The following is an 18,226-nucleotide window of genomic DNA, read 5'->3' on the forward strand; positions in this document are numbered from 1 at the left end:
GGTCACTTTTTGGGTTAAATTTTTATATTATTAAGTACTTTGTGGTTTTTAACATTATTTTGAATAGAATTTTTAAAACAGAATTTTTTAAAACTTATTCTCTGATCCTTATGAGTTTTATGCCCTTTTCTTGCCTACTCCACTGACTAGGAACCTCAGTATAATATTTAATGAAGTGGTGGAAGTGAGCTCCCCTGCCTTGCTCTCAGTTGTAAGGGAAAGCATTCATTCCTTCAACACTAAGTGTGATAGTAGCTGTAGGTTTTGTTTTGTTTTGTTTTGTTTTGTTTTGTTTTTTGTAGATATCTGAAGGGGGTTTGAGGGTTTTGGGGACTGATCAAGAAAAGATATTGGGTGAGATAGTAACACACCACAACAAACTACTGGGTGGCATGTGGGTAGGGTTGAATGAGAGAGAAAGTCCCTAACAGCATGAGGACTTTCAAAGGCTTACAGTGACGGCCTCTTCTGGAAGGCAGGCAAGGGACCTGCTTGGGGACAGGAAGGCGGGAGAGACGGCCTGTGTGTCTAGGTGACGTCACTCAGCAGCAAGGCAGGGAGTCTCCAGGTGAGAAAGCTCTGAAGGGCAGCAGCTGCTTTGGAGCCTGGTAACTAATAACCACAAGGCCCGAGCTTATCAATGTGTAGGGAACAGCTGTTGAGTGAGGTTTCATGGGTATGAAAAGCAGGCAGCGTCTAAATAACTAAAAATACACTTGTTTGGACTATTTTAAAAATAACTTAAAGTGCGAAATTCTGATTTTGGTGCCGGGAGGCTCTTGAGCAAATGGTCTCAGCCTGCAGTGAAGAAATAAACGACCGAGGGACCATTGCACAGATGCCTTTTTCATTTACATAACATACAAATATGACTGTATTTAATTTTCTCTGTTGCTATTATAAATGAGGTTTTTCTCTATCAGTATATCTTCTAATTGATCGCTATTTGTGCACACAGGAAGTCTACTGATTTCTGTGTATCAAATTTCTATCTTGCCACATCACTGAATTTTTTTTTTTTTTTTTTGGTTAGAATGAGTATCATTTATTCTCTCAGTTTCTTCAGGTATAATTTTTTATCATATGCAAATATAATTTTACTTCTTTTTCAATTCTATTCCTCTAATTAGTGTTTCTTATCTAATTGTGTTAGCTACAACACCTCCCTGCTTTCATAAGGCTGGCTTTTCATCTATATGGAACTGATCTGAAATTGGTAATGGTCTAGGTTATTGTTTCATAGACTCCTGGAGTTAGAAAGAACTCAGAGGTCATGTTAGTGATTCTGTCACTTGACGCATGGATCTTTCTTACATCACTCAAGCCGTCACTTGGTCTCCTCTTGAACTATCTGTTCCCCTTCTTCTGGCAAGGGCTTATCGCCCTGTACTCATTCCCCATAGTTCTGGGTGGTTGTCAGTCACTCCATTCTGACGCTCCTGCCCCTGGCTTAAGGTCCAGGCCAATCACATAGGATGGCTATAAAATCTGGATATTTAGCTACTATTAATTTTTTTTTAAAGATTGAACCCCTTTTATTACTTTTTCTGTCATATGCTAAAAGTGCAAATAATACATTTGTGAAAATGAAACACACAAATTACCTGAGGCAATGCACATAGATGCACGTGCAGCGTGGATGGAAATGCATCCCCTCCCTTTGCTGCAGCTCAGCTCATTTGTTTCTCGGAGATCAATGCCTCTGTCCAGTGTTTTTGAAACCACTGTGACATACATTTTTATCAGGTGTTTTAGTTGTTTCAGGCAGGGGGTGGGGGAGGGGGTGGGGGTGGAAATCCAGTTCCTGTTATTCCATACTGGCTGGAAGTGGAAATACACTGTCATTACTGCAGTTTTTCCCAGCACACAGAAACTGGGCGTTATCATTGAACATATCACTTAATGTCATTGAACATAACATGCATGGCAATGTAATATCGATAAACTAGCATGCATATCTGTCCTGTAGTCCAGCCTTGCATCCCCGGGGAGATGAAGAGGGACAGAACAGTCTAATGGTCTCTCTGCAGCCTGGCACACTGTCAGCACTCAGCTGCTTGTTGAATAACTGAATGAACACATGCAGGTTTACATGAATGCATGCATGTACGAATGAATCACTATGGTTGGATGAATGGCTTCTCTCCCACCCCACCAGTTCTCCACCGTGCAGACCAAACCCAGATACCTGCTCCAGGGCCTTCCAGAGTTCTGGGGGACAGTGTGCTTCCCCACACAGTCTCCTGCCTTGTTCTAGATCCCTCCCTTACTCCTCAGTTCCTGCCTCCCTGCATTAATACTTTTAGTCTGATGCTGAGCTGATGTCTCTTCTTCTTTCATATTTTTGGAAGTGGATTCCTCCTTTAAGCTCTTTGTCATAATCCTGGTGACCCCCCTGCTTTTGGGAATGTACGCATCACTTTTAATTAGGTTGTGAATTTGAGGGTATCACAATGCTGCCTTTCCTTTTCTATTTGCAAAAAGCAACTAAGATTTTCCTTATTAATAATCTGTACCCTATTCTTATCTAGCCCCAGGGCTATTACTGACAAGAAGAAGAGAATTGGGGGGATTTTTTTTCATTTTTGAAATTAATGAAGCTAATTTTACCAAAAATCATTGAACAGAAGTGAATAATTTTGTATGTCATTGTTAAAATGTGTTCAAAGACAACAGTAACAAACAGCCCGACAGTTTTGGAATGTTCCCAGTGTAAGAGCTTTTATTCTGCTTCCACGCTCGATTAGAGGGACCTACAACAGACTAGAGACAAAAATAATTAGGGAGGGCTCAATAAAAATTTCCAGAAAACAGTAAGATAGGTAATGTTCAGCCTTGCAGCTCTCAGACAAGTTACTAGGTCTTAATTTCAGTCCTAACATTAAATGATAAAATTCCTAATCCAGATGAGATGCTCAATTTAAAATAAGATGGCAGACTTGGATTGGAACTACATCATTTCAAGATTAGAACTACAGATTTCAAAAAATTTAAAAATCCCATGACAGTAATCTGTCAGATCAAACTTCTGGGTGGCGTGGGGAGTTTACCGGAAGACTGAGTACAGTTCTGTGAGGACAGGGAGAAGAACGGGATAAAGAATGGCCCGGAAAAGCCAGAACCACTAAACTCAAACAGGCAGGGGAGCCGGGTGGAGGGCGGCAGGGAATCCGCCTGTGCTGCAACCAGGGCGGGGAGGGTGGGGGGAGGGTGGCCTTACCTCAGCAGGGGGGCTAGTCCCACAGTGTCCGGTGGCTGAGGCAGCCCTGGAGGGACACTGGCTCTCTCCTACATGGTTGCCACCAGCTGCTTTAAGCTTTCCCAGCGATGCTCCTCAGCCCTTTGCTGCTTTACAAGGGCAGGGTGGGACTGCTCCAGGTGGAGGCGTGGCAGCGATGGTGTAGCTGGTTGACTCCTAGACCCCAGGGCCGAGGACCTTCTCTGGGAAGTGGATGTCAGCGTTACTTAAGGGTGTTAGAGTTTTTGCTGTGGTGTGGCCTAAACTGGCCCAGAACCTGGGCAGTGACCGCATGTGCACTATCCCTGGGAGAGGTCTCAGGGTGTTCCGGAGACAAACGATGTCGTCCCCCTCCCACCTTGGGCTTGCCGTGTCTCTTGGGGCAGGACTCTCGGGACCTGTTGCCACGGGAAGAGTCGTCTGAGTCCGAGGATGCCATCTCCTGGAGAGGCAGCCTCTTGGCAGCTTTCTTTTTCTTCCTTCTAGAGTTCTCCTGTTTTAGTGCTTGTGAATCCCCAGTGTCAGCTTCTTGGATTGGCCATACTGGTAAAGTAGAGTTTCTCATGTCCATGTCTTCCCTAGAAAGAGAGAGAAAGAGAGAGATCAGGGTTGCCCTGGTCTTGACAGCTGATCTGTCTACAGAGATGTCCAAGCCAAGAGGTAACAAGTGTGGGTGAGGATGTGGAGAAAAGGGAACCCTCATGCACTGTTGGTAGGAAGGTAAACTGGTGCAGACACTACAGAAATCAGTATGCAGGGTCCTTAAAAAATGAAAAATAGAACCACCATCTGATGCAGCAACTCTACTTCTGGGTCAAAAAGCCCAAGTAAATGAAATCAGTATCTTGAAGAGATATCTGCCCTCCCCTGTTCACTGCAACATTATTTACGATAGCCGAGATATGGTAACTAAATGTCTGTTGGTGGGTGAATGAATAAAGAAAATGTGATATGTATGAAATATTATTTAGCCATAAAAAAGAAGGAAATTTGCCATTTGTGACAACATGGATGGACCCTGAGGGCCTTATGCTGATTGAAATACGTCAGACAGAGAAAGACAAATGCTGTAAGATCTCACTCATATATGAAACCTAAAAAAAGCCAAACTCATAGAAACAGAGAATAGCATGATGGTTGCCAGTGGCTGGGGGAGTGGGAGAAACGCGGAGATGTTGGTCAAAGGGTATAAGAAATAAAATAAAATATATTGGGCAGTTTATTTTATCTAGAAGTGTTGTCCTTCGAAAAAGCCATCTTGGGAACACCATGACCCCATTCTAGCCATGCCATCATGACACTCCATTTTGGGAACTTGCTTTTTTCAAAGCCTTCAAGGTAAATTAAGGACAACAGCTGCCTAGTGTTAAAACTTATTTTGTTTCCATAATCGGTATCTGCCATCTTGGATCACCCAGCTTTCACTCTGAATAAATGTGACCATGGCTGCTTCAGAACCTTTTGGAAATTGTGAAGAAAAAATTAGCAGATGTGAGAAAAGATTTTTAGTTATTTTTAAACAGAAAATCCCATCAATCAAATCCCTCTTCCAAGGATTAAGAGTCATCTACATGTGATACTTTTCAAAGACCCAGGAGGTAATTTCCAAGAGAGATTAAAAAACTGGCCACCCCTACTAGGATAGCTGTTGCCGAAAAAAAGAAAAAACAAAACCAAAAAGTTAACAAGTGTTGGCAAGGATGTGGAGAAATTGGAACTCTTGTGCACTGATGGTGGGAATGTAAAATGGTGCAGCTGCTGTGAAAAACAGTATGGCAGTCCCTCAAGATAGTAACAATAGAATTATATGATCCATCAATTCCACTGCTGGTTACATACTCACAAAAAGGGACCCAAACAGATCTGTACACTGATGTTCATAGAAGCATTATTCACAATAGCCAAAAGGTAAAAGAAACCCAAGTGTTCATTGACAGACAAGTGGATAAACAAAATATGGCAAAATCATGCAATGGAATATTGTTTAGCCTTAAAAAGGGAGGAAATTCTGGCACTTGCTATAACATGGATAAATGTTAAGCCAAGTGAAATAAGCTCATCACAAGATGACAAACACTATGATTCCACGTATACAAGGTCCCTAGTCAAAATCATAGAGCTAGAACATAACATGGTGGTTGCCAAGGGCGGGGTAGCGGGGAGAGGGAATGCGGTGCAGAGTTCACAGGTGCAGAGTCTCAATTTGGGAGGAAGTTCTGGAGGTGAATGGTGGTGATGATTGTATAACAGTGTGAATGTATTTAATGCAATTGATCTGCATGCATTAAAACGGTTAAATTTTATGTTTGGTATATTTGACTGTAAATTTTTAAAAAATGGTCTGACTAGTAGCAGTAGCATTGGCAAAATTCTTCCCAGGAGACCACCAACAAGATCATCTTGAAATGTTAATGCCAGCACCTGTGTGGATGTCTAAGTTCTGTGAGGCCAGGTTCTCGGAGACTCATCTTGAAATCACACTGCAGGGTTGTAATCACCAGCCTTGTTCTTCGAAGTCTAAAGTCTTATCCACCACACTACCATCAACTTATCCCTCAAATTGCTACCTCCCTCCAGAGCAGACCAAGTTGATATATACTACTTCCTTCTCAGAGGTTTTTCTCTATCTCCCATGTATTAGGATTGGTCCCAGTCCAGTTTACAAGCTATAACCTGTCAGAAAGAAGAGAAACAAGGAAGGAGGCGTGGGAAGAGAATTTTTCAGGTGCATCAGAGGTACCCAAAGAGTAAGGTAGAGGAGGGGCTACCAACCCACCTGAAGGACACTAGGAAGATGATCTTGGGAGGAACCCAGGAAGAAGAGACTCTAAGACCAAGAGCAGCGCACATCTGGCCCTCAGTAGGGGGTTTGTCACCTAAGTTATGAACAACCTGAAGGATTACATTGGAGGCAGGCAATAATGAAACAGAGGTGCCCTTGTCATGCAAAGATGCAAATAATATATTATATGGAAAAAAAATCTGCAAACCAGAATGTATGGTACAGCTTCATTTCTGTTTTTAAGACTGAATGCATGGGATGATTGGAAACCTTTGATTCAATCTCTTAATCGTTGCCTCAGGGAAATGGAGGCCAGTGGAATTCTCACTTCCTCCATATTAAACAATCTTTTCTCAACTGTCATAAATAATGAGAAACAAGGCTTTTTATTTTGAGGAGAAAGAATCAACATAGCAGAGAAAACACTCTAGAAAGACATACATATCAAAGTATAAACGTTTATTTTTGAAATGAGGGACTGTAGATGTTTTTTTATATCCCTTTTGCTTTTAATTCCTAAATTCTATTAACTATGCATTACTTTTGGAATAAGAAGAAAACCACATAAGTTGTCATGATTAGAATAAATACGGGCCGGGATTTTGATCCTGGAAAAGGAAAAGCCTTTATTTACATAAACAAAGCATACGCTGCTGGGCCACCCTATTTACTCTCCAGAATGACGGAAGTTGACCAAGTTGAAGATATTCCACAAGGAAATGTCCCCTCATGGGATGGGGGAGCAGGGTAGGTGCGATCTGATGTGAAAGCTCTTAGCCACGCCCTCCCCTCCAGGCACCCTCCCTCTGCTTGTCCCAGCCCACTCTGTGGGAAGGGGAGGGGTGGCCGACCTTTTGACACCGGCTGGTGGGCTGGTGGACCGTCTCCATCAGCAGGCTTGGAAAGGCACTGCTAAATGGCTTTCTTTTGCCCCATCTCATGCCCAATAGAGTTAAGTTAAGTCCCCTATGCAAAACTTTAGGCTACAGAATTGGTTAAATAACATGACAAATGGGCCAACACTGCGGGGAGCCAGGCACTGTACCTTTGTGACCTTCGCTACCTTCTCGGGCTCTTCAGAAGCAGCTGGTTCCACTTCAGGGAAGAGACAGCTGAGCACCCTCTCCCTGCTCCCTCTCTGTGTCTAGCTAGACCCACCGGTTCGCTTGATCAGGTATTGTCCCCTTGGCCCTGTTCTTGCTCGTTTCCTGAGGCCTCAGGTTTTGTTTTAAGCCATTCAGGCATTTTTTTTTTTTCTTTAACTGGAAGTACTGGGGATTGAACCCAGGACCTTGTGCATGCTAAGCATGCGCTGTACCACTGAGCTGTACTCTGCCCCCAGGGCTCGCTTCTATTCTGCCCTAAGTGTGTCTCATAGAACATGAAGAACAGGAGAAACTATGGAGTCAGCACCGAACAGGTGTCTGATAAGGACCAGGAGGCCCCCGAGTTTTAGCAATGCAGGGGCAGAAAATGGAGAGGCTGATGAGAAAAGGCTGTTGTCATCCAAACAGCTCCCACTGGCCCTCAGGAGTAACGAATCTCCACGACTCTCTGCGTTCTCATCCCAAGCCCGAGCACGCTTTTTGAAGACGCAATAGCATCTGTCCCCCCGGATAAGGTAGGACACACAGACAGGGTAAATGCTGAATGCCTGCTTTCCCAGCCTCAGGACCTGACCAGAAGGGACCGAGGAAGCGCGTGACATACATGGGCTTAACGGGTTCAGAGGCACAGCTCCTTCTAAGGGAAAATAGTCAGTAGTGGCCAAGCGAGATTATGAGAAGTGATTCATCTCATGCAATGTCAGAGGCCGCGCTGAATCTTGAAGTTTTCATCAATGACTTAACATCCGTGCTGTCGGGAAGGCAACGTGAGGCCGCGTGACACGGAGTAAGGGGAGGGGTATCCAACAGTATGGGAATTATAATTTCCTTGGAGGCACACTCCTAAATCCAAATAGCTTGATGGAAAATTAACTGCTCAAGGAAAGATAACGAGAGACGAATATTTTGTGTAACAGAAACTGAGAGCTGGCCGCAGACCCAGACAAACCTCATGTGAGCCCCGGGACGGGGTCTCCTCTCCAGGACTCTCATGCCCAGCCCTGGCCCCAATGCCACACAGTTACCGGCACACATCAGCAAAAGAACACTCCTGTCTTCAGGAGCTCACTGCCCAACAGCCTCCTTTAGATGCCCGGTGACTTTTCCGGAGCACAGAGGAAACGATTCGTCCAGTCTGGCCTCGCTTTGACCACACTTAGAAGCTGGCTCATTTCTTCAAGAAATCAAACTCCCTCTAAGGCAAATCTTCTTAAAGAGGGAACTTGAAGGTAATTTGCCCGAGTCTTGCTCTGCCAAGAAGGAAGGGAGAATGGATTCCAGCTCTGCTGGGAGGAATTCCCAGCCCGCTACACGGCACCAGCCGCGTGGATTCAGCCCAGGCCTGCCAGGGGCACCCTGCCCACAGAAGCATGTGGTCCCCGCCTGCGGGTGGTTGAGGCACGTCCCTTCACTGGAGAAAACCAGAAGTCAGAGCATGAAGCCCACCAGGATGTTTCCCCTGAAGGGGCCAGAGGTCACAGCCTTCTGACGTGACCAGGACCTCAGGGTGCAGGAGGTAGTCAGGGAGGAGCTGGGGCTGTGAATCACCAGCCTGGTGAGGAGGGAGGAGGCCAAGATGGGGGAGAATTCCTTCTGGTCCACTCGCTTCTTGGAGTTAGGAGAAATTACACGTGTGTTCTCTAAATGGACAAAGTTATAGACACGTTAGGGAATATTTTCGTTTAGAACAGACATCTCTGATGCCACGAACTGTAGAAGAGCTCACGGACTTTCCTGAAGGTGAGGCAAGAGCAATCATTCCCCTCCACCCTCTCAGGAGACACAGCTCTCTCAGGAGGTGTTAGAGAACGCGGTCACCAGGTTGCCAGGGAAGGAGAAAACTGCAACAGCCTCACTTCATTTCACACCACAAATACAGTGATACTAAAATTCTCTCCTTTAAGAATTAGTTCTTTCGCATTTAGCGAAACAGGTAACATATTTTACAAGCCAACCTTGCTATAAGTCTTGAAGAATCATTTAAGTGTCAAAATTTTGAACTGAAAATGAAAATTTGCATCAGCGGTGGCCATATTCTGACAATTTTGAACCCCTTCCCCTTCCAAATACTTTCCTTCCTGCCTTCACTGTGTACCACCCTCTTTACGAACCAGGAGAGATTCAAACAGTTACTAATTTGGGGAGTGAGGGGCTGCAGAGACAGAGGGAAATCAGTCAAGCAAGAAAAGTGATGATAACGCAAACAACAGTTTAGTGACAAAACAGAGAACTAGTTCTTCCTCAAGGGATAAAAATAACAATCTGACACATATCTTTGAGTTGTTCTGCAAACATTAAGACCACCCCCTCCACTGACCCAGGGGGAGGGTGGTGACTACATGCCGACCACCTGCACGGAGACCCCAGACTGGTTGGAACTTGAAGGCTAATGATCAAGATTCCTGAAACACCACCCTGTTACCTCACCACCAACCAATCAGAAGAAAGTCCACAAGCTGATCATGCACTATGCAACCCTCACCCCAAATGTTGCCATTTAAAACCCTTCCCTGAAAGCCATCAGGGAGTTCGGGTGTTTTGAACATTAGCTACCTATTCTCCTTGCTCAGTGCCCTGCAATAAATGTACTTTCCTTCACCACAACCTGGTGTCAGTAGATTGGCTTTGCTGCACGCAGGCCAACGGACCCAAGTTCGATCTGGTAGCAGGAACGAGACGATTCCCACTGTGTGTCAAGCACCTGCTTTGCACCAGGCATGGCAATGGCCGTCTCCAGTGCTCACACCACCCTAACCTCACGATGAAGCACAACTTCTGAGATGATAAGCAACCTGCCAGGGACACATAACTGAGTGAGTGTGGGGCTGGGACAAGAGCCCAGGTCTTAGTTTCCGACGCCTTTTCCACTGCAGTCGTCAACCATGGTGGCACACTGCAACCACTCAGGGAGCTTTAAACAACCTGATCCCAGGTCCCACTCTCAAACTGTGATTCTGAGGCAAGAGCACAGGAGCAGTCTGGGTTGGAGATGGAGATAAGAGGTCCTCAGTGTCAACAGAGCCATGAAGCATTGGATGAGGGTCAAATCAGGCAAGGAGGATGTCCAGAGAGAGGACCAGCCTCAAGAGGTGGGGCTTAGAGAAGGAGGGCGTGGCCGACAGGCAGGTCAGCATGAGTGGAGATGGTGGGTGTGAGTGTGTGAGGTGCTGAGAGGGCCTTGTGCAAGCAGTTCCTGCAGGGGGCAGGGTGCCACACCCCAGGCTTAGGGAGTCAGCAGGAGGTGAGACAGCTGAGCTGACGGGCTGTGAGTCTGCACGCAGAGCCGGGCGGCGAAGGCAAAGGCAGTGCTGGACTGCCCTGCAGAGCGCAGGGATGTCTACTTGTTTAGGATGTGTGTGCACAGGTGTGTGCACGTGTGTAATAGGGGAGGCAACTGTGGGTTTTCGCTGAGGTGAAGGCATTGGGAGAGAGGAGCTAAGGTGAGAGGGGAGGAGAGTCCAGGACACGGGCAGAGGGGAAGGGCCTGGTGGACAGATCAGACTTGGACGAGAGGAGGGACTTTGACACTGCGGGGATGATACAGGCTTGCACAAGCCCAGGGCTGGGGAAGGAAGCTCAGGGAGAGAATGTCTGGTGGTTCCTGTTCATGAAGTACGAGGTGAGGCCATTGGGAGATGGATGTTGGCACCCGAAGATGGCCGCAAATTCCAAGTGAAGTTGTAAGGTGTTTCCTGGATCCCTTTCCCCAGCTCATGCTCAAAACCCACCTCCACCTCCAAGGTCAGGGCTCCGGATTCCAACTTTGATGCCCCTCGTTGGCCCCAGGGACTTGGGGTTTTGCCTGCTCTCCAGGCCTCAGCTTTTTCGTACTGATTTTGCTTTAATCCACCTTTCCAGCTTTTAGCAATCCTGCTGCCTCAGATGAAAATGTGTTCACCCTGCTGTCTCCCCTGGAGATCCACCCCATCCCCGCCACTCACCTGGGCACAGGCAAGCCAGGGCCAGCACCTCACTCTCACCCGGAAAAGGGAGAGGTGACAGGTGACTGGTCCCAACTGCAACTTAATCTAACTAGTACTTTATGGTGAGACTTCATTATTTGAATCCTTACAAATAAAAGGAAAATAAATCCCTCAGATTTGTGGCAGGATTGAACACTTTTTGGAAGGGTCAGTAAAATACGTAATGTTGAATCTGAGGTCAGAACCAGACAGACAAACAGCCAGCAGGTATAAGGTGTGACGCTGAAGGCAGGGACAGTCGTCACGGAGCTGCATTTTAAGCAGGAGGTCCCCCACCCTTGCTTTTCTCCCCAGGTATTTAGAGATCATGGATCTCAACTCAGAAACAGAGTAAAGGTGCAAAGATCTAAATAAAATTCAGAAAGTAAAAAAGTTGGGTCCACTTACACTTTTGAATCTTCCAGAATTGGAGGTGATTTTATATGAGAGCAAGAGAGAGCATATTTGTTTTGGCTGATCTTGATAAGTGCACTCCGAGGGCAAAATTCCTGTAAAAATACCAAAAGAGTTCATTCAAATTTAAATCAGAAATGTCCACAATTCAGATGTAATTTTATTCTAGCTCAACCCATTAGAACAGCTACTAGGCCATTATCCTGTTCCAGGCGGTACTTAAAGGGCAGTTTAAATGCTTGATGATTTTACACGGAATAAAAGTCATCATTTGGTCCTCTTTGTTATTTCCCCATATCCTGGATTATTTGCCAAGTCCGCCCACATAAGATGTGTGTGTACACGTTGTGTGAGCACACACAAACACTCCTTCATGTACACACCTTCCCGTCTATCTTAATTTCAGCCTTGGCCATCTCTTTCCTAGACTTATAAACTGTCACCGCCACCCCTTGCTGAATGTCCCACCATCAGCTCGAGTCTCCTAGAATTTCTATCAGAATTGTCCTCAGTGTCCCTCCCTAAGACCATGCCATCCGGTCCAGGGCCCCACTGCCCTGTGGGTAACTTCCAAGGTCCTTCCTGGGCTCTGAGGCTCTTTGTCAGGGATCCTGGGTCCCCTGCTTCATCTCTCCCCACATCTGGGACCTGCCCAGGGCCCCGTCCCTTCTAACGTCCCTTGTTCTGCTTTCTCCTCTCTTGCCTGGTCTACAGCCTCAGAGCAGGGCCACCGGGCTGAGATGTTCCCACCCGCTGCCCTTCCAGGCTGCTTCTTCACTGCCATCCAAACAGCTCCAGGAAAGCCCGTTGTCTCTCAGGGAATTTTCCTGGGTTGGTAAGAAGACGCCCTTTCCCTGTCTTGTTCTGTTAGATTGGATACCGCGCTCCTGGGGCCACTGGCTCCGATGGTCTCCACTCATCCACCCTAAAATTCAACCCTTCATCCTAAAATCCATTCACCATGACCACTTCCCTGATGGACATGCCTTGCGCTACAGTCAACGACTGACTGGATATTATTTAAATACAGGCAGCTGGGCACAGACATTCAGGGTGCAGGCGACTGAACCAGACTGCCTGGGCTCAGACACCCGTCCCACCGCTTAGCCTGGGTGTGGTGCACCTCTCTGCTTCAGGTTTCTTATCTGAGGATGGGGATAATAGTACAGACCTTTTAAGCTTTATTTCTTCCCCCTTAACAGAGGCGCTGGGAACTGAACCCAGGACCTTGTGCCTGCCCAGCACGCGCTCTACCACTGAGCTGCACCCCCACCCCCCACCTCACAGAGTTGTGAGCGTTCAGCTGTTCACCGTGGGAGGCACTCGGGTTAGTATTTGTGCTGCGTAAGAAGTGTGTAACACAGTGAGCGCTGCTGTTTGGTTCGCTGCTCGGTGCTGCCAATACATTTTTCAGGCATATTAAGTGGACCATCAAAATGATGTTATTTCCATTAGAAACATCATGCATTCAAGTACTTTATAAAGCAGTTGTGAGACCTTGCTCTTCGTCAGGAGCCGTGCCAGGGATGCAAAGACAACTAGGATGCAGTCCCTGCCTTTAAGGAGTGGGGTGATCGGAGAGGCAGCCAGCGTGGGAGGAAGGCAGGACAATGTGCGGGGGAACCTGAGGGTCTCGGCAGAAGTTGGGCAGAGTCTTGGGGTGGCAGGAGCTCTTATGGAAAGAAGATGGGGAGGTGGTTCAGGAAGAGGTAACACCCAGGGGCTTGAAAAAGCCCCGTGTTCATGGAGCAGTGAACCTTCCACAGAGCTGGAAGCCAAGCTCACAGGGCAGGCTGGGCTTGGGCTGGGGTCACATTGTGCTTTTCCTTGAGTTTTCTGAGAAGTGAGTTTGGGGGCAGGGAGGGTACATCAGGCAGGCAAGTGATATCATCAGATTAGTAAACTGATAAAGATTGTTTTCTAGAATTTCAGGGAAAATACACAGGGAAGGACAGCAGACTCAGCCGCAGTAGTTGAGTCTTATCTCTAAAATGGGTTAATGAAGTTTCCTCTCGGGATCCTTGAGTCCCTAGCTCCTGGTCCAGCTTCCTGCTTCCCTTACAGCACGCTCGGTCTCAGCCTCTAGCAGAACGGGAGGATCTGTAACAGCACCACCATTCTCTGAGGGCAGACCCAGGTCACGTCTCAGCCCTCCCTGGGCCCCCTCTACAGCCCCACTCCACCGCCTGCCACCCTGGCACCTGCCCTCTCTTATCTCAAAGTGCTGCTCACCTAGCTCCCTTTGTCCCCAGGATGTTGTCCAAACCCCTGCTCATGGGGGTACAGCCTTCTCAACTGAAGGCAGAGAGAGAGTGGTGCAGTAAGAACCCGGGGAGGCTGTGGCCGAGGCCAGGATTGGAGTGAGCCTCCCCAGCCATCAGATGTGGAATGAGAGCCCCAAAGACCATCTGATGGGTGAAGGTGTGCTAGGAGGCCATGGCGACCTTAGTGAGGGCAGATTCTGTGTTGCACAGTGAACAGATCTCTAACCACAGGGAGTGGATGTCAGGGTGGTGGTGGATAGATACAGCTAAAAAATCACTTTAGAGACTTCCAGTAGTGCCAGGAAAGAGAGAAGCATTGCCCACAAGAAAGGCAGGGGTAAAAGAAGCTACTTTCTGCTTACAGAGAAAGTTCTTTTCTAAATGAAAGTCTACTTACTCTCCGGTTGTTACACTTTAAAACTGTGTAGAATTTATCTTCAGCTGCATCTTGGTTTGGAAGGGCTATGACAATGGCGGGGACATAAAAGTCAAATCCTTTGGGTACCACAATTTTGGCAAACACGTAATCTCCAACCTGTAGATGAGAACATAATTCATAGCAAATATTTTGCTTACAGATGTTATAGACAATATCAATATAAGCTTGTTTTACATCCCCCAAGATGATTAGCAAGTACTAATGCTAGAATTCAAATATTTCTTTTTTCTCAATTGGAAAGAGTCACTAGTTCCAAAATTCTCTGGGCTCACTGGGCCACAGCTAGAAACTTGTGATCAGTTTGGGAAAGCCTCATTTTTAGCAGGACTTCACCTGACAAGGGTCCCAGGGACAGCTAGCAAGATGGCAAGGGGTCTGGAAACCATATCCTACAAAGACTGGTTGAAGGAACCTGGAATGTCTAGAGACAGGCTGGGACCTGGGACCTGGGACCTGGGGCCCTTTGCTGCAGTGCCTGCACCTGGACAAATGTTTCCTTGAGCAACAGAATACAAAGAAACTATAAGGGGCCAAAAGTAACTGTGTGCATGTGAAGTTGGGGTGAGTTATGAGCAATAAGATATAATAAGAACAAAAACCCAACTGCCACTTCTGAGGTGCGGGGAGCAAAAGCAGGGCACTGCCACACAGCACCACCAAGGGGGTGGGCAGACTACCTGAGCCACCCCTCTGACCCGACCTCTTGACCTGCTCCTACCCTCACCCCATTCTAGGAACCAGCTGGTCCCTCCCAACCCCCCAGGGAGTGAGCAAGGGCGCCTGTTACTTTTTTTTTGCTGCAGCACAAGTCCCAGTAAAGCCTTGCCTGAATTCCTCCTCTGGCCTCTTATGGATTTCTATTGATTAAAGGGTCCAGGAACCCGGGTCAGTAACAGTTTCACACGAGGACCACAGAGAGAATGAACAGCGCCCTACACATCTGAAGGGTGATCAGGGCAGAGGAAAGGACGAGGTTTGTTTAATGTGGCTCTGAAGCACATACATGGGGAAAAGTCACCAAGAGAGAAGTTCCAGTAGAAAGCAAATCTCATGAAGGGGCACCCAGGGCTGCTGGGCATCTGTCAGGTGGGGAGGATTAATGGTCAGGGGCAAAGTGCACTGATGTGTGCCCCAAGTCTGCCCGGGGGAGGCGGGGACAGACACCAACGTGGAATCCTGTGAGTGCTCCCAGGGTGCTCTTTGCCCTGGCTCACAGTATCAAAGAAACAGCAGCAGTGGAGATGGGGGAGGGCTTTTTCTACTCTCTGGCCTTGGTGCTGGGATGAGGATAGCGCAAGGGGACAGGCTAGACACAGCACCGCTTTGACGAATTTATAAGCAGATGAGAGCACATCAGCCTGGCTCACCCCTCAAATGTATGTTCTAGGCATCAAGGTCTGGCATCAGCTGACTACGATGTCAAGGAACGTGCTACCTCTGCGCTTTTTTTTTTCTTAATTGAAGTATAGTCAGTTTACAGTTTCTCTCTGCTCTTGTTATTAAATCTGTTTTAGTATCAACTTCTGCAGTTCATGAGTACCAGCAGCCATAGCAAATCCTTTCCCCCAACTGTCTAGTGTCTGTTAAGTGACAAGGGCCTCAAGGGGCTATGCAAACAGGTCTGTGCTGTCCTGAGCTCCTTAACAGGGTGTTAGCAGATCAGGGTCAGGAGCAAAGAGATTGCTAGGCAAGAGGTCATAGGAACAGGGGCCACTGTTATCCAGAGCTCTGGGAATGGTGAAAAGGGGCCCGGGAAGAGATGGCTGGAGCAGGTACCTGGAGCAGCGGGCAGGGCATGGCGCCCCCTACAGGTGTGATGAATGAGATGGGCACGACCTTGGTGTCTCCATACCGGAAGCCCACGAGCGCATGGGTGGGGCTCACACACTTCTTCACAAGCCCTGTAAGGAGTCAGATTTAAAACAAAATATAAAGACAATGCCTATTCCCTTAGGCTTGCCCCAGCTTGTTGACTTCACTGAGCTGTAACACTTTGCCCGTTTCAATCAGTGTGCCACTTCATTTCTCCACCACATAACACTGGATCCTGTGGGATGCCTGCTCGGTCAGAGTGGTCTGGAGCTGAGCTGGGAAGCTGAGAGAACACACGGAAGCCCGTTCAACCAGCATCACCAGCACCGTCCTGATGGGAACATTGTTCCTAGAAATGTCCTCTCCCCAGACACGTCCTAGCATCCTATTCCCTTGTTTGTTTCTTTTAGCCATATTTCCTTCTGTAACACTTGGAGATAGAAAATCGTTATTGTTACGTTGTGAACGTGAAAGGAAATATGAATTCCCCTCATCAACTTATCAGCTAATATTACACACCCAACGGCTTCCCTAAAATATACAATCAGTGAAGGAAGAAAAGAAAAAGCAGCAAGTTTTCTTGTCTTTTAGTTATATACATAGAGATTATTCTAACAGGAAAAGAAAATACTGGTGTTAAGGTGCACGTATTTTGTCATTTATCCTAGTTGAAATTTCTTTTCCCATTAAAAAGGGATTATAAGTATTAGGGGGAAGTTTTGACATGACATTTCCCTGGCAGTGACAGCTGCGCTTGGACCCCCTAGTCCGAGACAGAAATGTGCTCGACCCCACTGGGCTCCCAGGGTGTGAGTGCCTGGCACCCCTGCTCCAGCTCCCATGCTGGCTTTGACAAATCCCATGTCCTTTCATGTGGCAAAGAAATAGCTGCTGATTTTCGATTCTCAAGTTCACGTGTCTTGTTTTAAATGGCCAAAGAAAGGGAAAACAATTTTTTTTTAATGTCAGTATCATGACAGATGATAGGAAAGGCTAGAAAATGATTCTAGATTAAAGATGACAAAAGAGACACGGTAACTAAATTTTAATAACGATTCTGAATTGAGACCTTGTAGGAGAGAAACAAATGCTATAAAGGCTATTATTGGGACAATTAAGATAATTGAAATATATAGTTAAAAGAGTATATAATAATATTGAATTTCCTGAATTTGATAACTCAACTGTGGTTTTATTAAGAGAATACCCTTGTTCCTGAGAAATACACACTGATGGATTAAGGGGCAAAGGGGCATGATGACATTACCTAATCTCAAATAGTTCAGAAAAAATAATGTGTGTGTTATGGGTAGAGCGAAGGAGACAGAGAGAGAGAGAATAGAAAAATAAAATAATAACGGTGGTAAAATAAATGTGACAAAATGTTAAAAATTGGTAAATCTGGGCAAAGAGTATGTGGGAGTTTATTATTCTTGCAAATTTTCTGTAAGTGTAAAATTATTTTTTATAAAAAAAAAAACTCTATAAGGGTAAAATAGAGTTGAAATTCCCAATTAAAGAAAAGATTCATTGACTTCGGTGCAAAGGGAGGAGGACTGAGGGGAGGGGAACAAAAATTAAGGACATCCAGTTACCCAGGCCTCATCATTTAATTCGGCAGAGTCAATATTTACTAACTAGCCACTAATCACAATAACTGAGTATAGGACTAAATTCAAATGTTTATTAACTTTAAAATGACTTATTTGAGCCACAAATTAAAAATTCCCAAATGGCCAAATCCCATGGAGCTATTAGGAGTGCGTGTCCCCTGCTTCTAGCTGCATATTTAAAACCACCGGGGCAATGATCACTGCCCACGTGGCCTCAGGTACTGCGGTGGCTAAGTGTGAGCCCCGTTTCCCCGATTCCCCGGGTGAGCGGCAGTTAGTCTTCTGCATTTTCTTATCATACAGGGAAGGTGCTGGGGAAAAGTTCGAGCAATACTACTTTTTCCTGGGACCTTGGCCAGCAAACTGATCCCAAGCCTTAATCCAGGCACATTGGGAACCCAGTCCTTTCATGTATTTCCATTCAACTGCCAAATTAGCCTTGGATCCCTTGCTACGGCTCAGATTCAGAAAACCAAGCAGGGCTGGCCTCCTATGATCACCTCTCAGCAAATCTGAGCCCCAGAGAAATGGAAGGTGCTCAGGCCCTGCTCTTGAAAAGCAGAGTTTCATTATCTCACACATCCAGATCCGTATTT

At 46.4% G+C, this 18,226-nt stretch overlaps 1 protein-coding gene across 1 annotated transcript in view; it reads right to left on the reverse strand.

Moving 5' to 3' along the window:
- Positions 1 to 2,697: 2,697 nt before the first annotated feature.
- VWA3B (von Willebrand factor A domain containing 3B) overlaps positions 2,698 to 18,226 on the reverse strand; it is a 126,064-nt gene continuing 110,535 nt past the window's right edge. The window contains 5 exon segments of the mRNA XM_045519631.2: positions 2,698 to 3,572; positions 3,574 to 3,816; positions 11,497 to 11,597; positions 14,164 to 14,301; positions 15,982 to 16,106. Coding sequence (XP_045375587.2) covers positions 3,416 to 3,572; positions 3,574 to 3,816; positions 11,497 to 11,597; positions 14,164 to 14,301; positions 15,982 to 16,106 — 764 coding nt within the window. The 3' untranslated portion in view covers positions 2,698 to 3,415.

Source organism: Camelus bactrianus, chromosome 28 (genome assembly GCF_048773025.1).
Source record: "Camelus bactrianus isolate YW-2024 breed Bactrian camel chromosome 28, ASM4877302v1, whole genome shotgun sequence".
In the NCBI taxonomy this organism is placed as follows: Eukaryota; Metazoa; Chordata; class Mammalia; order Artiodactyla; family Camelidae; genus Camelus; species Camelus bactrianus.